The sequence below is a fragment of the Desmodus rotundus genome, chromosome 1, assembly GCF_022682495.2.
Source record: "Desmodus rotundus isolate HL8 chromosome 1, HLdesRot8A.1, whole genome shotgun sequence".
Lineage (NCBI taxonomy): Eukaryota > Metazoa > Chordata > Mammalia > Chiroptera > Phyllostomidae > Desmodus > Desmodus rotundus.
In genome coordinates, this window is record NC_071387.1 from 176,092,260 (window position 1) to 176,109,612 (window position 17,353).

A 17,353-nucleotide genomic window follows, 5' to 3' on the forward strand; every position below is an offset into this window, starting at 1 on the left:
TCATTCAGATATTAACAGTAACGGCATCATTTGTCTGGATTTTCTGTGGTCACAGTGGTCTTCTGCACTAATTTTCTGAAGGACTCTTGTCCACCTGTTCTCTGTTGTGCAATCCAGACCCAGATTATCCCTTGGTGCCTGAGAGTGCTGGGGCCTATAAAACTGGCAGAGACAAGTACAGCAGAATAGCTCAGGGATGGACTCAGAAGTATGTGATGTAATGAAAGAAAGCTATTATTGGATAACTTCTACAAATAAAGATAGAGGGACTCGGAAAGAGGAAGGTCTTTTGATTTCCCTTTGACTGCTTTCTATGAGCTCTTGCCTCATCATCCCCTGTGTTTACCTGATACTTGTTTACCTGATACAGCCATGCTGCGTGTTGTACAGGCTTGTTACAGCAAACTAGAAACACTGTGCTTCTGGACCAGCATTGCCCCCTAGCGGCAAAGTGTGTGTGTGACAGCCAGTTCTCCAGGTTTAACCCAAGTTTAACCCAGGTTTGGGACTGAAAGCTTTCCTGTTGACTTAAACTTGGATGATGGCAAGGTGAGGGGTGGTGGATATGGTATGTGCCTGGATGGAGGAAAACAGCTCCACTGACCAGTAGGAGACAGTTTTTAAATGGAATATTTTTACTCTCAAAACAGATATTAAGAAGAAGGGGTGGGGGTGGATTGAATAAAAGAAAGTGAAGGGATTAGCTAAATAACATATGCATAACCCATGGACACAGACAATAGTGTGGTGAAGGCCCGGGGAAGTGGGGGTGAAGGTGGGCAAAGGGGGGAAAATGGAGGCATTTGCAATAGTGTCAACAGTAAAAAAGTGAACGACAACAAAAAAAAATATGAAAAACAAGGCAAAGAACACAAAGCTGTTTCTGTGTTCATTTTGTGCTGAAGGACCTACGCCTTAGGTAAAAGCTATGACCAACCAGATTACAATCTACCCATATCCTGCGTTTTAAGGTCTAAGTTTGACTGGATAGGAGCTATTTGTACATAAAGTGTGATGGGCTTTGTTCCCACTTTTTTACATCTCCCGACCCTCTAACCTTTGTCCTTTCAGCTTCCCTTTCTCTCTTCTGTTTTCTTTGGTTTGTATGTGGTTTCTCAATTGATATATAGCTAGTACCTCTTATTTTTCTTTTGTTTTTAACTGCACAGATCTCTTTGGATGTAAGAGTGAAGATTCATTTGATGTACATACTTGTATGTTTTTAAAGATCCTGTTGCTCCTTTGGAGCTTGTATGTTCAAAATGATTAATCTGTGTAATAAACTCATTACTGCAGTCATAGAAACTGTGTCACATTTTTTTCTTTATAAATGTTATTTGACAGGCACGATGAAGAATATTTTTTAAAAATTATATGTTGTTGGGTGTAATTAGCCCTGTATAATGACTTGATTAGGTATAAACTCATTTATTATATGGAGTTTGGTGTTATATAAGTTTTCAAGGATATAAGAAGCGACTGTGTTAAAATATCTGTGTCTTCCACTGACTACAATAATAGAGGTTTTCTTCTTGGTTTTTAGATTTCCTCTTTCCTCACCCCTGAAACCATATCCAAAGAGGCCCCCGTGCCAAAAGGATGCTATTAAATTTCCCCAGTGGAATGACCCCCCACCGGGCACTTCACAAGAGAACATCCCAGTGAAGCCACTTGTGATGGTGAGTGTCACTGCTACCAGACCAGGGGCTGGCGGCAGGGAGAGTGAGCAGTAGTCTGGGAACCTCCAGCCTCAGTCCGGTTCCCTCTGTCAGTTCCTCATTGTGAGCTATGGTCTGAAAGTACTTCAAAGCAGTATCTTATCTGTGAATAGCTGAGAGACCAGTAACAAAGAAAGACTGGGTTTTGCATTTTTTCACTCTTATGTATTGACGTTTTGACCAAATATATGGTAGCTGTTTTCATATGTTGAGACCAAGCAGATTTTTGGTAAAACTCCCTTATTATCTCCTTTTCCTCTCTGTTCTATAATTTGCTCTTTTTCCTGTTTCCTCCTTCTGAATTTTATGACCAGCTGAGAGTGAGAAGGTTGGGATGTGGAGTATTGTGGAATGAGCCCTACACCAAATATGAACAAAGGAAGCCCTGGCCAGGTGACTCAGTTAGTTGGAACATCACCCTATACACCAAAAGGTTGTGGGTTCGATTCCTGGTCAGGGCACATAGTTAGTTTGTGGGTTCGACCCCTAGTTGGGCGCATATGGGAGAAAACCAATCGATGTTTCTCTCTCACATCAATGCTTCTCTCTCTCTCTCCTTCCTCTCCAGCTCCTCTAAAATCAATAAACATATCCTTGGGTAAGGATTTAAAAAAAAAAAGAATGTATACATACATACACACACACACACAAAGACAGAATCTACTAGTGTTGGAAAACCTAAGCTCATTGAACTCCTTTTTGGGGGAAATACTTTTTCTTTGAAATATCCCTGTAAAGACTACCAAGATTGAAATAATGCTTAAAAAGTAAAATACAGAAAATAATTTTGTATAGCAGTTTTTAGGAATTGGAATAACACCAATGTTTTAAGTTAATCTAGTCTTATAGGACTTGATGTCCAATTCATACTTTTGTTTGCAAAGATTTCATGTAAACATTTTTTGGCAGTGTAATGAAAAGAAAGGAGTTACCTAAAGAGGTTGTATTGCATCTTGGAGAGAATAGTTAAGCAGCTTAGGCTTTATCAAAGATAATTTAAGAAAAAGTGACACCATTGACAGAAATGGGGACTCTGTAAGGGCTTGCAGACATGTCAGGGGCAGCAGTGAATTTGGTTTTAAATGTGTTTGATGATAAAGGTGCGTTATGTTAAATGGAAGTGTCTAATAGGCACACAGAGAGAATGGCACTGGCACTTGGAGGAGAGGTCATATTTGGAAGTCATTGTTATTCACTCAACAAAGGAGCACTAAGGGTCTGTTGTGAATCATGCATTGTGCTGGGCTCTGCAGGTACAGTGATATGCCATACAGTTTTGCTCTAAAATGGCTTATAGTCTAGAGAAGCATGCAATACAGAAATAGATTATTAGGAAATAAAGTGGAACTACTCTGAGAGAGCAGAAAGGGTATTTGAGGACTATTTAATTAATTCCTAATGAGGAGTACTTAATTAAGGTCTACTTGATAGTCCCTGTCTAGAGAAAATTAAATTATAAGCTCTATGAAATAAGGTACATTTTTTTTTTGCACGTTCATGTTTAAACACCTCATCAGTAGACCCTGTCAGTAGAGTTGTTATTCAACACACTTTTTTACAAAAATTACTTTATTGTGGTTCAATTACAGTTGTCTGCATTTTCTCCCTACCCCTCACCCCCATCCCAGCCAAAGCCACCTCCCTTCCTTGCTTCCACCCTCCCCCTTGGTTTTGTCCTTGTGTCCTTTATAGTAGTTCCTGAAAACCCTTCTCCCCACTGTCCCCTCCTGCCTTCCCTCTGGCTATTGTTGGATTGTTCTTAACTTCAATGTCTCTGGTTATATTTTGTTTGCTTTTTTCTTCTGTTGATTATGTTCCAGTTAAAGGTGAGATCATATGGTATTTGTCCCTCACCGCCTGGCTTATTTCACTTAACATAATGCTCTCCAGTTCCATCCATGCTGTTGCAAAGGGTATGAGCTCCTTCTTTCTCTCTGCCGCATAGAATTCCATTGTGTAAATGTACCATAGTTTTTTGATCCACTCATTTACTGCTGGGCACTTAGGTTGCTTCCAGCACTTGGCTATTGTAAATTGTGCTGCTATGAACATTGGGGTGCATAGGTTCTTTTGGATGGGTGTTCAGGGTTCTTAGGGTATAATCCCAGCAGTGGAATTGCTGGGTCAAAGGGCAGTTCCATTTTAGTTTTCTGAGGAAATTCCATACTGTTTTCCACAGTAGCCTCACCAGTCTGCATTCCCACCAACAGTGCACTAGGGTTCCCTTTTCTCTGCATCCTCTCCAACATTGGTTTGTTGATTTGTTTATAGTGGCCACTCTGACTGGTGTGAGATGGTACCTCATTGTGGTTTTAATTTGCATCTCTCTGATGGCTAGTGATGCTGAGCATCTTTTCATATGTCTCTGGGCCCTCTGTATGTCTTCCTTGGAGAAGTGTCTGTTCAAGTCCTGTGCCCATTTTTTAATTGGGTTGTTTGTCTTCCTGGAGTGCAGTCGTGTGAGTTCTTTATATATTTTGGAGATCAGACCTTTGTCAACAGATATTTTTTTTATTATAAGGTCACCCAGTGTTTATACAAAAGAGATAAAATCCCATATTAAATTAATGTGTATTTGTGGCATCAATATAACTTCCCTTTTCTATTCGGTGTGTTTCTGTGAAGTTGTAATGTTCCTGGTATTACCTCTGGGAAAACCAACTGCTCATTAGCACACTGTAGTGCACTAATGACAGTGACTTCTATCTTATATTTTCAGATTCAAATTTTGAGGAGCCTGAAGTGGTAGACCAGTGTTTCGATTCATCGGCCATTGCCCTGCACCTCTGCCCAGTGTATCATTTTCCTGGTCATCTGACTCTGCATTTGTTTTGATAACTGTTGTCTTGCCTTTTCTTATACTTCCCCTTTAAATGAAGTGGTAGAAGTTTGGAAGCTCTCTGCTTTATAATTCTGTTAAAGCCTAAGCTCCTGCTTCTTGAGAATTATCCCAAGAAGCAATGGCAGAGTGGGATCTCTTTCCCTTGATAGAGGTTTTAGAATGTTGAGGTTAATAGTCAATAGAGAAACAGTTCATCTTTTTTAAAGAACTTGAGTTCATTATTCATTTATTGCTTTTCCTCTTTCTGTCTCTGCCTCCACTTTACTAGTTGTTTTTTGTTTTGTTCTGTCTTCTCCCTTGCCTAGCCATTGTATCAAATAAAATGAAATATATGAAATTATTTCTTGCGTTTGCTGAGGGGACAAGTACCATGTGGAAAGTAGGAGTGTGCACTCTGGAGCCACACGGTTGGGTTGAATCCTGGCTCCTCCTTTACTAGCTACTGAGCTTGTTTCTGTTTCATTCACTGGGTTTGTGTCTCAGTCTCTCTTCGGTGGAACTGGGATGGTACACCCCTCTGGGGTAGGGTCGTTGTGATGATGAAGTGAGTTCTCACAGGGACTCAGTAACTTAGTGTTGTTTCTATTATTAATGTGTTTCGTAGAATTGTTCACAGCAGAGACAAGAGGAATAAATTACCCATAATATCCAGAGAGAATTAATATTAACATTTTTGTTGCATGTCTCTCTGAGCTTTAGTTCTGCTCCCTGCCATCTCCAGCTGTCCCTGTGTAGTCCTTGTTTTACCTGCCTGTTGTGGATGCCAACGATCTGTGCTGGCTGTTCAACATTGTACTCACTTGATCTTTGTTTACAAAAAACAGAGAATTCTTGAAATTAATATAATTTTAAACAATCATTTAATTTGGATAGTGTGTGAATTTGGATAGGTATTCCTCTAAATTTTGAAATAATACATTTTATTTCATTGTTGCTTCACTGAGTGTTTGGGACTCCCACAAGAAATGTCGTGCTTCTTGTCGTAGCTGTTCTGCAGTTCTTGAATGTTCATTTACAATATGACCTGATTTTTAAGAGTCATACTTTATTTCTCTGCAGTTCATACAAAGAAAGTTAGTTTATATTTGCTGTTACTTTAAATCAAATTATAAATAATCAAATTAAAGAAAATAATCAAATTAAAGAAATTTCTCATAAAGCCTTACCACCATCTATTGAAGTATTTATTCTCTTTCTTCTCACTCCCCTCCGCACCATTAGAACTCTGAGATGTGGTACAAGCGTCACAGCATAGCTATCGGAGAGGTGCCGGCGTGCCGTCTTGTGTGCCGCAGACAGCTGACAGAGGCCAACGTGGAAGAGATATGGAAGTCTATGACGTTATCACAGTGTGTGCATTTGATATTACGGAGACTTTTTTTGTGATTTTTTTTGAACTTGCTTCTCCACTATTCTCGGCATATTTAGTTTTCTGAACTTATGTATGAAAATCTCAACTTTGTATTACTTGCAGCTCTGCTGCTTATCAAACATAATTTAACTGAACTCTGGGTGTTTTCTATGCCATTTATATAATAGCTAAGAATAGACATTTGAAAGTTCTTAAACGTTCTAGAAACTCTGAACTCTTAATGAAACACATAATGAGAAGTTTGGTCTTTTAGATATTAGGTATACCATAGGTAAAGTTAATGATGTTATAGCAAGTTTTTTTTTTTTCCTCACAAAGACGTACTAGTAGCAGTTTATCATCATTGGATAAGCTACTTTTTGTTTTTATAATATGTTATAAAATCATTTTTTTGCATTCAAAGTGTTATGTTATTAAATTCGTGAAGCAATACGTTAATGGCAAAATGACATTTTTCAAGTGTGTTCTATCATACTGAATTTCTAGCTTTTTTGCCCCATGAAGATTGGGTGAAATGCATAAAAACAACACTTTAAATATTGATTTTTTTAAACAGTGCCAGTTTTTTTGGTAAATGTGATTTTTAAAAAAGTAACTAGTTAATGTAATTATTATTTATCTTTTTAGTTTACAGAAAATCCTTGGCCTAGATTCCTTAGAAGAAGTTTTAGATGTCAAACTTGTCAAATCCAAGTTCATCATTCATAATGTATATAGTGTGAGCAAGCAGGGAGTTGTTATCCTCGATGACAAGTCAAGTAAGTGCATAAAAACCATTGATCTGGTTGATCAGTATGTTGGTGCACGGTTCTGTCACCTTCTACTTGACCCTTCCCTAAACCCTAAATAAATTTACCCCTCATTACACATAGCCTCCTGTCACATCCTAGTACCTTTTACCTAAGTGCTTGGATTAAAGAAATGTCATGGAATGATGCATACTCAAGGGTGAAAATCCATCCAGAGACTGGTTCGCTGTTTGCTGCACTGGCATTAAGTGGTTCTGTATTGTCCCTGGAAAAATCCCTGAAAAGTGAGTAGACTGAAGACCTACCTGAGAGCTTGAGTCAGTTTTTGGGTGGATCCTGGGGTCTGATTGATTTTAGGTTCTCACTGACCTTTTTGTAATGGTATCTCTGTATCAGTATTTCCAGGATACTCCTGGTTTATGTTATTTTTTTCTTTTTATAGAGGTACGTTGAAGGTGTTTTAATTTTTTTATGCCTTTTTTTCCCCAAGCCAGTTTACAAATCAGAAAAAAGAAAGGCATTTAGTAGGTACCTATCCCAGTTTTGGAAAAATACAGTCACTGTACATGGAGTGGGTTAGAATCTCCACACTGATTTTACAACCTCCTTCCCCTGGATAAGGGAGGGCCTGGAATTGAATGGGCTGCTTGATTGGTTCCTCCTTCGCTTCAAACCCTTGATCCTGGGAATTAGGTGGAACTAGAATGACCTTTGGTTGTGGGAAGGGGTTTTATAATTTACTGTTAGAGTTAAGGCTGGAGGTTCCAGGCAGCAGACAGCGCTGTGCTAGAAGGGGCCTGAGCAGGGGTGAGAGGGGAAGAGTTTGCTTGAGGCCAAGTTTCCTGACAGGCACAGCATGTGTCTTTGAAACCTGAAATGCTTCCCCTTCTATAACCCCTGTATCAAGAATGGAGGACATCAGGAAACAGAAATAGATTTGTGAATTTGCGAGTTGTCTGGTTAATACCACGTGTAAAATTAAGTTACGTAGAATGAGGGGGTTATGGCTTTTGAAATGCATCTGAAGTCCTTTCACATTCTCTAAGTACAGCAAACATTAATATTTTTAGCCATCAGTCAGATGACCGGTCATCTTTTGACATATTAAGTAAGTTCTTAAGAAAGAAGAGAGCGTTTCACAAGACTCAGCCTCATTAGACCTAACAGTTCAACCAGCGTCTGCAGTTTTGCTGAACGTGAGGATGGATGCAGTTTTGCTGCAAGTGGTTGTGTGAGTGCCAATCCATTTCATCAAATGCCCTTGGCAGGGCCAGAAGGAAGCAGAGACTCTACCAAGTGGCTCCTCTAGGGGTTTTTGTAGCAGTGTTAACCATTATTATTTTAAGGCTGTTCTGATATGAATGGCTTATATTAATATGTCAGTAGAACTTTGCCTTAAAACATTTTGAAAATTGAAACATAAAGTGATAGCTATATTGGACTTCGGATATAGAGAGTTCACCTTTCATTAAGTGTTTGGTGAACTGGTTTCACAGGTGCGTTTGATGACAAGTATTTTTGCTTTTCCTGTTTTTTCTTTGCCTGATTTAGTTCTTAGGATAATAGATTTGTTTGTTAGTTTGTTTCCCTGGAATAAACCATCACACCACTTCTTGTCACTAAAGCTTTGAAAAGTTCATCTTGTCCTTAGAGAATTTTGCAGGCATGATAATTACAAACATGTGAAACACTGCTGATAAAGAAAAATTTCCATCTTTTAAATGTGATACATGGATGACTTGTGATTGGCAGATATGTTTCATATTACTTGGGCAAGTACTACATTCTTATGATACCAGCAATGTATATAATTCCTAGAGTTATATGCAATTGATTAAAATATCTTTTTATTTTTATTTTTCTGCAGAAGAACTTCCTCACTGGGTACTATCAGCAATGAAGTGTTTGGCAAATTGTAAGTACTAATTTGCCAGTTTTATGAAATTAACAGAAATAAATGCCCTGAATTAGAATATACTTTTGCTGGTCCTCTTTTCTGTGGCACCTCGGAGGCGGTCCACTGCTTCAAGATGAAGCTGAACATCTCTTTCCCGGCCAATGGCTGTCAGAAACTCATTGAAGTGGATGATGAATGCAATCTTCGTACTTTTTATGAGAAGTGTATGACCATGGAAGTGCTGCTGACGCTCTGGGTGAAGAGTGGAATGGTTATGTGGTTCACATCAGTGGTGGGAATGACAAACAAGGTTTCCCCATGAAGCAGGGTGTCTTGACCCATGGCCGTGTCCTCCTGCTGCTGGGCAAGGGGCACTCCCGTTAGACCAAGGAGGACTGGAGAGCGAAAGCACAGATCAGTTTGGGGTTGCGTTGTGGATGCCAATCTCAGTGTCCTCAACTTGGTATTTGTAAAAAAAAAAAGGGGAGAAAGACATTCCTGATCTCACCGATACTACTGTGCCTTGTTGCCTGGGGCCCAAAAGAGCTAGCAGCAGCCGCAAACTTTTCAACCTCTCTAAAGAAAATGATGTCCGCCAATATGTTGTGAGAAAGCCCCTAAACAAGGAAGGGAAGAACCCTAGAACCAAAGCACCTAAGATTCAGCGTCTTATTACCCCATGTGTCCTTCAACACAAACATTGGCGTATTGCTCTGAAGAAGCAGCATACGAAGAAAAATAAGGACGAGGCTGCAGAGTATGCTAAACTTTTGGCTAAGAGGATGAAGGAGGCCAAAGAAAAACACCAGGAACAAATTGCCAAGAGATGTAGGCTGTCCTGTCTGAGAGCTTCTACCTCTGTCTGAGTCCAGCCAAAAATGAGGTCTTCTAAGAGTAACAAATAAATAAGGCTAAACACACACACAAAATATATATATTTTTGCTCAATGGCCTGAACATTGATTTGACACCGGTGAGACTGGTAGTTAATTGTTTGGGGATTGTTGCACTTTTAGTGATAAATTTGTCACATGGTGAAAGGGCTGAGTTATAGAACGCTTTTAAAGGAATTTTGTGCTTTTGTTTTCTAGTGGATTATTTTTATTCTTAGAACATTTATTCCTAAGTATGTCCTATATTCACATTATCAATTTGCTTAACGGACTCTGTCTACTATTGGCTTTCTACAGGGTAATAGTTTAAGTAGGAGAAAATGTTTGAGAAGACTAATCTAATGGTGTGCAGGATGGTTTGGGAGGAGAAGAACCTGCAGGCAGAGAAACAGGAAAGACTTTCAGTAATACGATGAAGATGCCTGAATCAGGGTGGGCCCTCTGAGGTTTTTCGTAAACATCCATTTCACAGGGATGATATCCACTTTATTGGATATCACAGGCACTGTGAAGCAATGAGTGATTATAGTTTCTCACTTCATACTACTTTGGGGGGGGATTTTCCCAAACAAATGATTTTAATGAGAAGAATTCTAGTGATCTTGGTTGACTGATAGTGGTGATGTTAGTCTCCGGGGCTTTTTGCAGCCTCTCTTGCAGAACACTGCTGAGAGGTAGTTTCTTTCATCCCTTTTGAGTGAGACTAGTATGTACAGAGACAGGTGTATAAAGTCTTGAACTAGTAGACGCTGAATTATGTATTTAACTGAAGTTAGTTTTGTTTGATTAGAATGAAGCTAAAATAACTATTTAGTTTGCTGTGCGTAATCTCAGTGGTGATATACAGAAAATGATTATATACTATTGATCTGAATGGGACTAGTCATATAATAAGTTTATGTGAAGCCCAAAGTTCTGTGTGTTTAACCACTAAGACTATCATAATTTTTTGGTTAATATTTTGGGACCTCTGAGATGTAGAGTTCTGTGGTTTTCCCTTGGGACAGTGATTTTTATTCTTCTTGCTCAATCATTTGGAATCAATTAAATTTAAATGATATCTTTGGCCAGAATTGGCAGTGACAAGATAGAAGGTAGAAATGGGAGGTTAAATTACCCATTTCTGAATTACTGGCAAATTTAGCATCTGGTGGTTGATCAGCAGGGAATGAGCAGAGGAAGCCGGAATAACAAACCTAGGCTATAATATGTTGTAAAATGTGTGTGTGTGTATGTGTGTGTGTGTGTATATGGATATAGGTATAGGTATATGTATATATCTATATATATTTATTATTGTTGATACTATTAAGGTAGGGTTATGATGTTGAATTTTCAGTGATGATCAAAACTTAGTGAAGAGTATAGTTTTCCTTCAAGGAAGATGTATCATAAAGCCACAAAGTTTTGCAGAAAGGTGGAGAAGAGCTCATGAATGGAGAAGAAAGATGTGAAGAGCTACTTAGTAATTTTTTCCGTGTGTGTCAGGTGGTGGTACATTAAGTGGAAATTCTTGGGGATGGGGACGTGTCTCATATGTATCAAGTACAGTGGATGGTTGGCATATTCATAAAGATATTTATGCATCAAAGAAGAAAAGGTGGTCAAAGGGCAAGGCTAGCCTTCTGAATAATTGTATAAAATTATTAATTTCCCAAATTCTTAATGGCCCCCCACATTTATTTTGAGTCTATTAAAATTCTGGCCTATTCCTTACCCTTTATTTTTAATGAGTCTAGATTCCCTTAGAGACATCTAAAAGGGAACAGAAAGGATAGACTGATTATATGATATTTTGAAGGCCTAGTGCCGTCTTTTCTGTAAGTCTGCTGCTTCCTTGTTTCCTTTAAGCCTGTCTGCATTTACCATGGGCCGTGTGTACATCAGCCTGGGCACTTCTGTTGTTGACCAGCCTTATGGTTGACCATGGAATGAAAGACTGACGCTAAATATATATAAAGCCTGGTTAACTGTGTTTTGTTCTTTGTGCATGTGGATTGCAAGGATTCAATTAGAAATGGATACAAACAACTCTTCCAAATCTGTCAGAATAACATTTATAAAGAACTAGTTTAAAAAATATTCTGAAATTCAAGATGCTTAAGAAATAAAAGACCTTATAAATATGGCCTCTTCTTACAGAGCTCAGTATGCAGTGGCATTTTTAGAGAAACTCCCCCTGCCTTTTTTTCGTATATAATGAAATGTTCACAGAAGGGTACAGTTGCTTAGAATGAACTGCATGCTTATCCTGGGAGGGAGGAAGTCAAGGCAATGTGCATTGCTTGCTGAGACACATCATGCTAATGACAGTTTTGCCATTGACTAAGCCTGCCGTATTTTAGAGGAGGAAGCAGGTAAAAATGGTGGCTATTTTTGCTGCTAGGTTAATGTGGTACCACACATAGAGATCTTTCAACATTTTTATTATTTCAGTCAATCAAATTAAGTTATTATAAGAAGTGTACTAGAATATTAAAAGGTAAGAAATTTTTAGAGACACCAACAAAAAACCACATTCACAATGTCTCAGTGCCCTTGGAATGCGAAGGCCCAGAGTGCTTGTCTTTTTTAGTTTGATGCTTTCTCTTTGGTTATAGCAGTTCTGTAGTTTGAATTTCCTTTCAGTTTTTACTGGCTTCATCTTTTATTCTGGGGGTGGAGATCTGTATGGGTACAGTTGTTGAGTCTTGTGTTCTGGCCCAGAACTGGCCAGTGCAGTTGGACTCTTGTGTTCCCTGCTGTGAAGGAAATTGAGAAGGCCGGCTAAACTGTTCCTCCTGGGACTACTTGCCATGTCCCTGAAGGCGCGGGGCTGTAGTTCCTCTCTCCACGTGGCAGTGGAGTCTGCGGTCTCTGTGTGGATTGTTTAGGGCATTTGCTGCCAGCTCTGTAGAGAGAGCTAAGCATTTCTTGCTCCTCTTCGGTCCCACATGCAAGGGGATCTTTGCCCTGCTGCTGGCTTAGGATCAGGCCGGGACCAGGTTGCCCCGGGCTGCTTACAGTGACTCCAGCTTTTAACGGGACTGCTTGATTAACTATCTTTTGATGGTTGGTTGGGGATTAAATAGAGTTTTATGATCAGAATGAATTACAAGGTACAAGGTAAAATCTCCTTTTCAGAATATCTTTAAGGAAAAAAATGTATAAATTCTTATCAGTCTGAAATAATGTAGAGGCAGAAACTGATTATTTCACTCAACTCTGACTCTAGAATTTTATAATCTAGCAATAATAAAATAATGAAAAGTTTTTAAATATCCTTGTAACTTGTCTGTTACACATGTGAGCTAATTGTCATCATCAACTGTAACAAGACTAGGAAAATATTGAATATTTCAAAGAAAATTAGCATTGTTTACATTTAATAAAAATGCCTTTCAGAGGGGCATAAAAGAAAGAGTGGATTTTTTAAAAATGGAAGTAAGCCAGTGATTTTTCTCACTGTTTTATAATAGATTTCAATTTAGACATAAATCATATTTGTGTAAACAAAATATATGGCAATTTATTTAATGTCAATTTTCCCCATGAAATCTTTTCCGATCTTCACCGTGCACAGAGACTAATACTTAGAGGTGGTTGTCATGCTAATGTTTCTCTTCCTATCTCATTCTCTCTCTCTCTTTTTTAATAGGGCCTAATTGTTCAGATTTGAAGCAGCCTACATATTTAGGATTTGAGAAAGATGTCTTTAAAACAATAGCGGATTACTATGGTCACTTGAAAGAGCCTCTGCTTACCTTTCATCTCTTTGATGCCTTTGTCAGTGTTTTAGGTAAGTTGGAATATAATGAGCATCTGTGCATTGATACCAAATTATTTCATTTTCACTGTCGTGAGACCTCCATTAACCAAACTTCCAGAAGCATGTTTGAAATAACAACTGATGGGTTACTTGCCTAGTTGGTGTCCTGCTTTTGAGGGAGGAAAAGAAAATGGTTAAGCTATATTAGGAAACTCAAAGCAAGGGCCACTGATTATTTCTTAGTAAAGAACAATATGTTGTATGTCATTTTTGTACAAAAAAGTGTGACTTCATTGGTAGAGAAGAATGTAAATTTGACATTTACTGTTGATGAGTAAATCTGCAGCTCCGAACGTGACTTCATGAACTGTCAGGCCTGGTAGACGTATTTTCATTTAGAAATCTAATTTCTTCTTGTAGCAGGAACAGATTTTTGTAGAACTATCTGTTAATTGTGACATGTAAAAGATAGTAACTTTATCAGTCTCTAAAACTTGTTGCTATTCCTCATGTAGATTTATACTTCAGAGTCTACACCCTAAAAAAACTGTAAAAGCAAAAATTCAACTTTATTGCTATGGGTCTTTCTGATATTGTTTTTTCTTTAGGAAGTCTGATTTTCTTCTTGCTGTTATGATTGTTTAATAAGTACTGTTGTTTTCTTGTCAGAAGATTTGCTTTAATCACTAAATTTTTGTGTGGGTACCATACTATGCTATGTACATTTGTTGGAATTAGCAACCTTCTCCCTTTTTTCTTCTTTCAGTCTTACTTTCTTCTTGGAGAGTATGGGTGCTGCCATAGTATCTTAACAATGTATTAACAATATGTGAATAATGTACTGATCTCCTAGCACGGTACTTTAAATTTGTTAAAGACTTTGTAAGTTTTCTGATAATAAGGAACAAAAACAACCATTATAAATCATGTACATAAGAGTGAGTTTTGTTTTTAGAGAGACCAATGTTGGGAACAGATGAATGGATTAGTCCCGTTACTGAGTTTTGAGGCCACTGGGTCTTCTTGGTGTTTTGTTTTCAACCAAGGAGGACTGGAGGCCTATGCACTTGTGAATATCATGCCTGATGACGGATACTTGTTATTACTTAATATGCGTGTGGACTGACTGAGTAGGTTTTCATTGTAGCCACTGGACTGCCATTGTGCTACTGGTAAAAGAATCTAAACATTGGCTTAAAAATCACTTCTCAGATTTTCCCCCCTCATTTTCCATTTTCATAATGTCTTATTGTACAGTTATCTGTTTTAGAAATGAAAGAACTTGGAACTTTGAAAAAATGAAGTCTAATTCTAATCAGTTATATTTGTGGTGTCACTGGTCTGTTTTACCACAATTTTCGTTTTGAACTCAGCTAGGAATTAAAGCTGATTATTTCCAAATTGATGTCAGAGTCAGCCATCCTCTAAAATGTCATCTTTCGAGGGGTTAGTGTGGAGAAGGCCAGACGGAATGGGAGTTCCACTGTACGTGGGCGTCAGCAAGACCAGACTAATGTGTGCAGGTGGTCACGATGCACTGACCTCCCTGACCCAGCCCTTACGTGAATATACTCTAGACACTCTGCATTGAAACCACATCCTCACGTAGTAAAAGCAGAAGGTCTTCTAGGTTATGGAAAACTATTGTTTGTTTGTACGATTAACAAAGATTATCTAATAGAGAAATCCGGTTAAAGTCTATGGGAGAAGACATCATCTAGAAACTATGTATCGACAAAGCAGATGTGTAGGTTGAATCCCAGTAGGGTTAACTCCTTCCTTAAACCTTCGACTTACTTTGATTGGAATAGGATGCCATTAGGTAAAAATATTTTAAAGGAGGTAATCAATCTATTTTGCGTAGAAGCTGAAAACCCTACAGCATTTTCAGTGGAAATGATTTTCAGTTCTCTTAATAAATTCCCCTTGAGGCCTATTCTTTTACTTCCAGCATGAAATAATGCTAGCTTGGTGCCAAAGCTGTGACCCTGAGATCAGTTACTCATTACTGGTACATGAAACAGGACATCTAAGAGTCGTTAAGGGGAAATGAAAGAGACATTTTTGAAGATGTAGGACTCATTCTTTACTTACAATTAAAAAAATGAGGTAATTTCACTCAGCAGTTTGACCTAACATAACTATTAATAATAATTAATCTTTGTTTTCTTTTATATATATATGTATTTTTTATTATTGCTTAGTTACAGCTGCCTCACTGTTTTCCCCATTGCTCTCCCCTGCCCTATCCCCCCCAATTGCCAAAGTCAGTCCCCCCACCCCAATTGTCCGCGCCCATGAGTCCTCTATTCGTGTTCCTGGGTTTGCCCCTTCCCCTTCTTTCTTCCCAAATCCCCCTTCTCTCCCCCTCCCCTCTGGTCACTGTCAGGTTGCTCTTTATTTCCATGTCTCTGGCTCTATTTTGCTCATTTGTTTGTTCTGTTGATTATTTTCCACTTATAGGTGAGATCACATGGTATTTGTCTTTCACCACTTGGCTTATTTCACTTAGCATAGTGCTCTCCAGTCCCATCCATCCATGCTGTTGTGAAGGGTCAGAGTCTCTTCTTTCTGCTACTCAGTATTCCATTGTGTAAATGTCCCAGTTTTTTGATCCACTCATTTGCACAGTAATTAATATTTGTTTTCAAAAATAAAGATCCTTGTATTAAGATCATAGTTCATCTGACTCTTCGATGGGTTGAATGAGTTACTAGAGCATCATTTACTCACACTGTGCACACACCCTAGAATCTGTGTAGCTTGCACCATTTGGCATATTGAGGGAAGAGGAGGCGGATAGGAAGCACAATAGGGCATGGGAGCAGGGAAGAGTACTTTGGAAAATTGGGTGACTTGTGGATTTGTATATTTAATGTTATAATCTGAGCTCCCACCCTAGTGCTGTGTGGGCCATATCTGGCTCGTAAACACATCTGGTTTGACTTCTGTGTTTTTAAAAGAGATTTAATTAATTGCCAAACCCTAAGAAACAAAAAAATTCACACAAGAATTTATAATTTTGGCTTTAGAAAAACTGGAAGGTCTGGCAATTGTGGGCTTGAATTTTCAGTGGCACCAACTGCTGCAGCTGTGTACTGTCTCCACTAGAAGGAGCTATTGTTTCAGGGACCTGAATTGCAAAATGCCGAGTCTCCAATGCCTCCCATTGCTTTTCAGACTCGAAAGCCAACTTCACTTGCTCATTTATTCCATTTATCTGCTCCTGTAGGCAGTTGGCTTGAGACCCCTGGTTTATTTGCTTGCAGGCTGGAAGACTGAGATAGTAACTTTTTGTTGTTCCTTCTCCCTAAATGTTAAGTTAGAAGATAGGATTTTGAAATTCACTACTGATTGTAGACTGGATCATCCTGATCAATAGGTTGAGATCTCCCCCCTGTGTTTTCAGCCTAGAAATATCCGTAAGGTTAGGTTTTCTATTCTTTGGTTCCTTTGTCTAGTGACTTCTAGGAAATCTTTGGCGATGTGCTCCACCCCTGCCTTGTTACCTCTTCACGCTTAAGTTCTTCAGGTTGTCTCGGGGTCCTTACCCAGTGATGATTCCTAAGGGAAAACAGTTCTTGTTTTACAGAGTGCCAAGGTGGTCTTGATCAGACAGAGGGCTCTTGCCCGTGTTAGTCCAAAGTTCTTGCTGTTGGCGCTCTCTGCTGTCAGGGCCCAGGGCTTGCTTATGGCTGGAGCTTTTGAAGATACAGATAGGCCAAGGTAAGGGTATTGAAGCACCTCCAAATGTAATGATTACTGTTGTGTAGAGATTGTTGGCTAAGTGGCTTGAGGTACTCCTTAAAGGTGGGAATTTAGGGGAATGCCTAGGTATTCCCTGGCTACAAGTAAATACATAAGCTATTTATAAGCAACCTGGTAATTACTAGGATAATTGAAAAAACTTTTGGGAAATAATTTTATACCTTTCTCATACATTCAGCAGGATAAATTCCAGCTGGGCTAGAGAATTAAATGTAAAAAATGCAAATCTAAAATATAGTTGATATTTATTTGATGTTGGGGTGGATGAAGGACTTTCTAAGCATAAAAGCAAAAGAAGTCATAAGTATGCCCAAGCATCGGGACCCTTCATGTAGGAAAGGGCATCATCTCGTGCGCGGGTGAATC

General features: G+C 38.7%; 1 protein-coding gene across 3 annotated transcripts in view; it reads left to right on the plus strand.

The window, feature by feature from the left end:
• The window catches only part of DEPDC1B (DEP domain containing 1B), a 63,792-nt gene that overhangs the window by 25,133 nt on the left and 21,306 nt on the right, over positions 1-17,353 (plus strand). For 2 of the 3 annotated variants that reach the window (XM_024578497.3, XM_045186293.2), the window contains exons 3-7: positions 1,544-1,679; positions 5,782-5,909; positions 6,560-6,690; positions 8,549-8,596; positions 13,109-13,249. In XM_024578497.3, coding sequence (XP_024434265.2) covers positions 1,544-1,679; positions 5,782-5,909; positions 6,560-6,690; positions 8,549-8,596; positions 13,109-13,249 — 584 coding nt within the window. The remainder of the gene's footprint in view (positions 1-1,543; positions 1,680-5,781; positions 5,910-6,559; positions 6,691-8,548; positions 8,597-13,108; positions 13,250-17,353) is intronic. The other variant, XM_045186294.2, reaches the window with a different exon arrangement.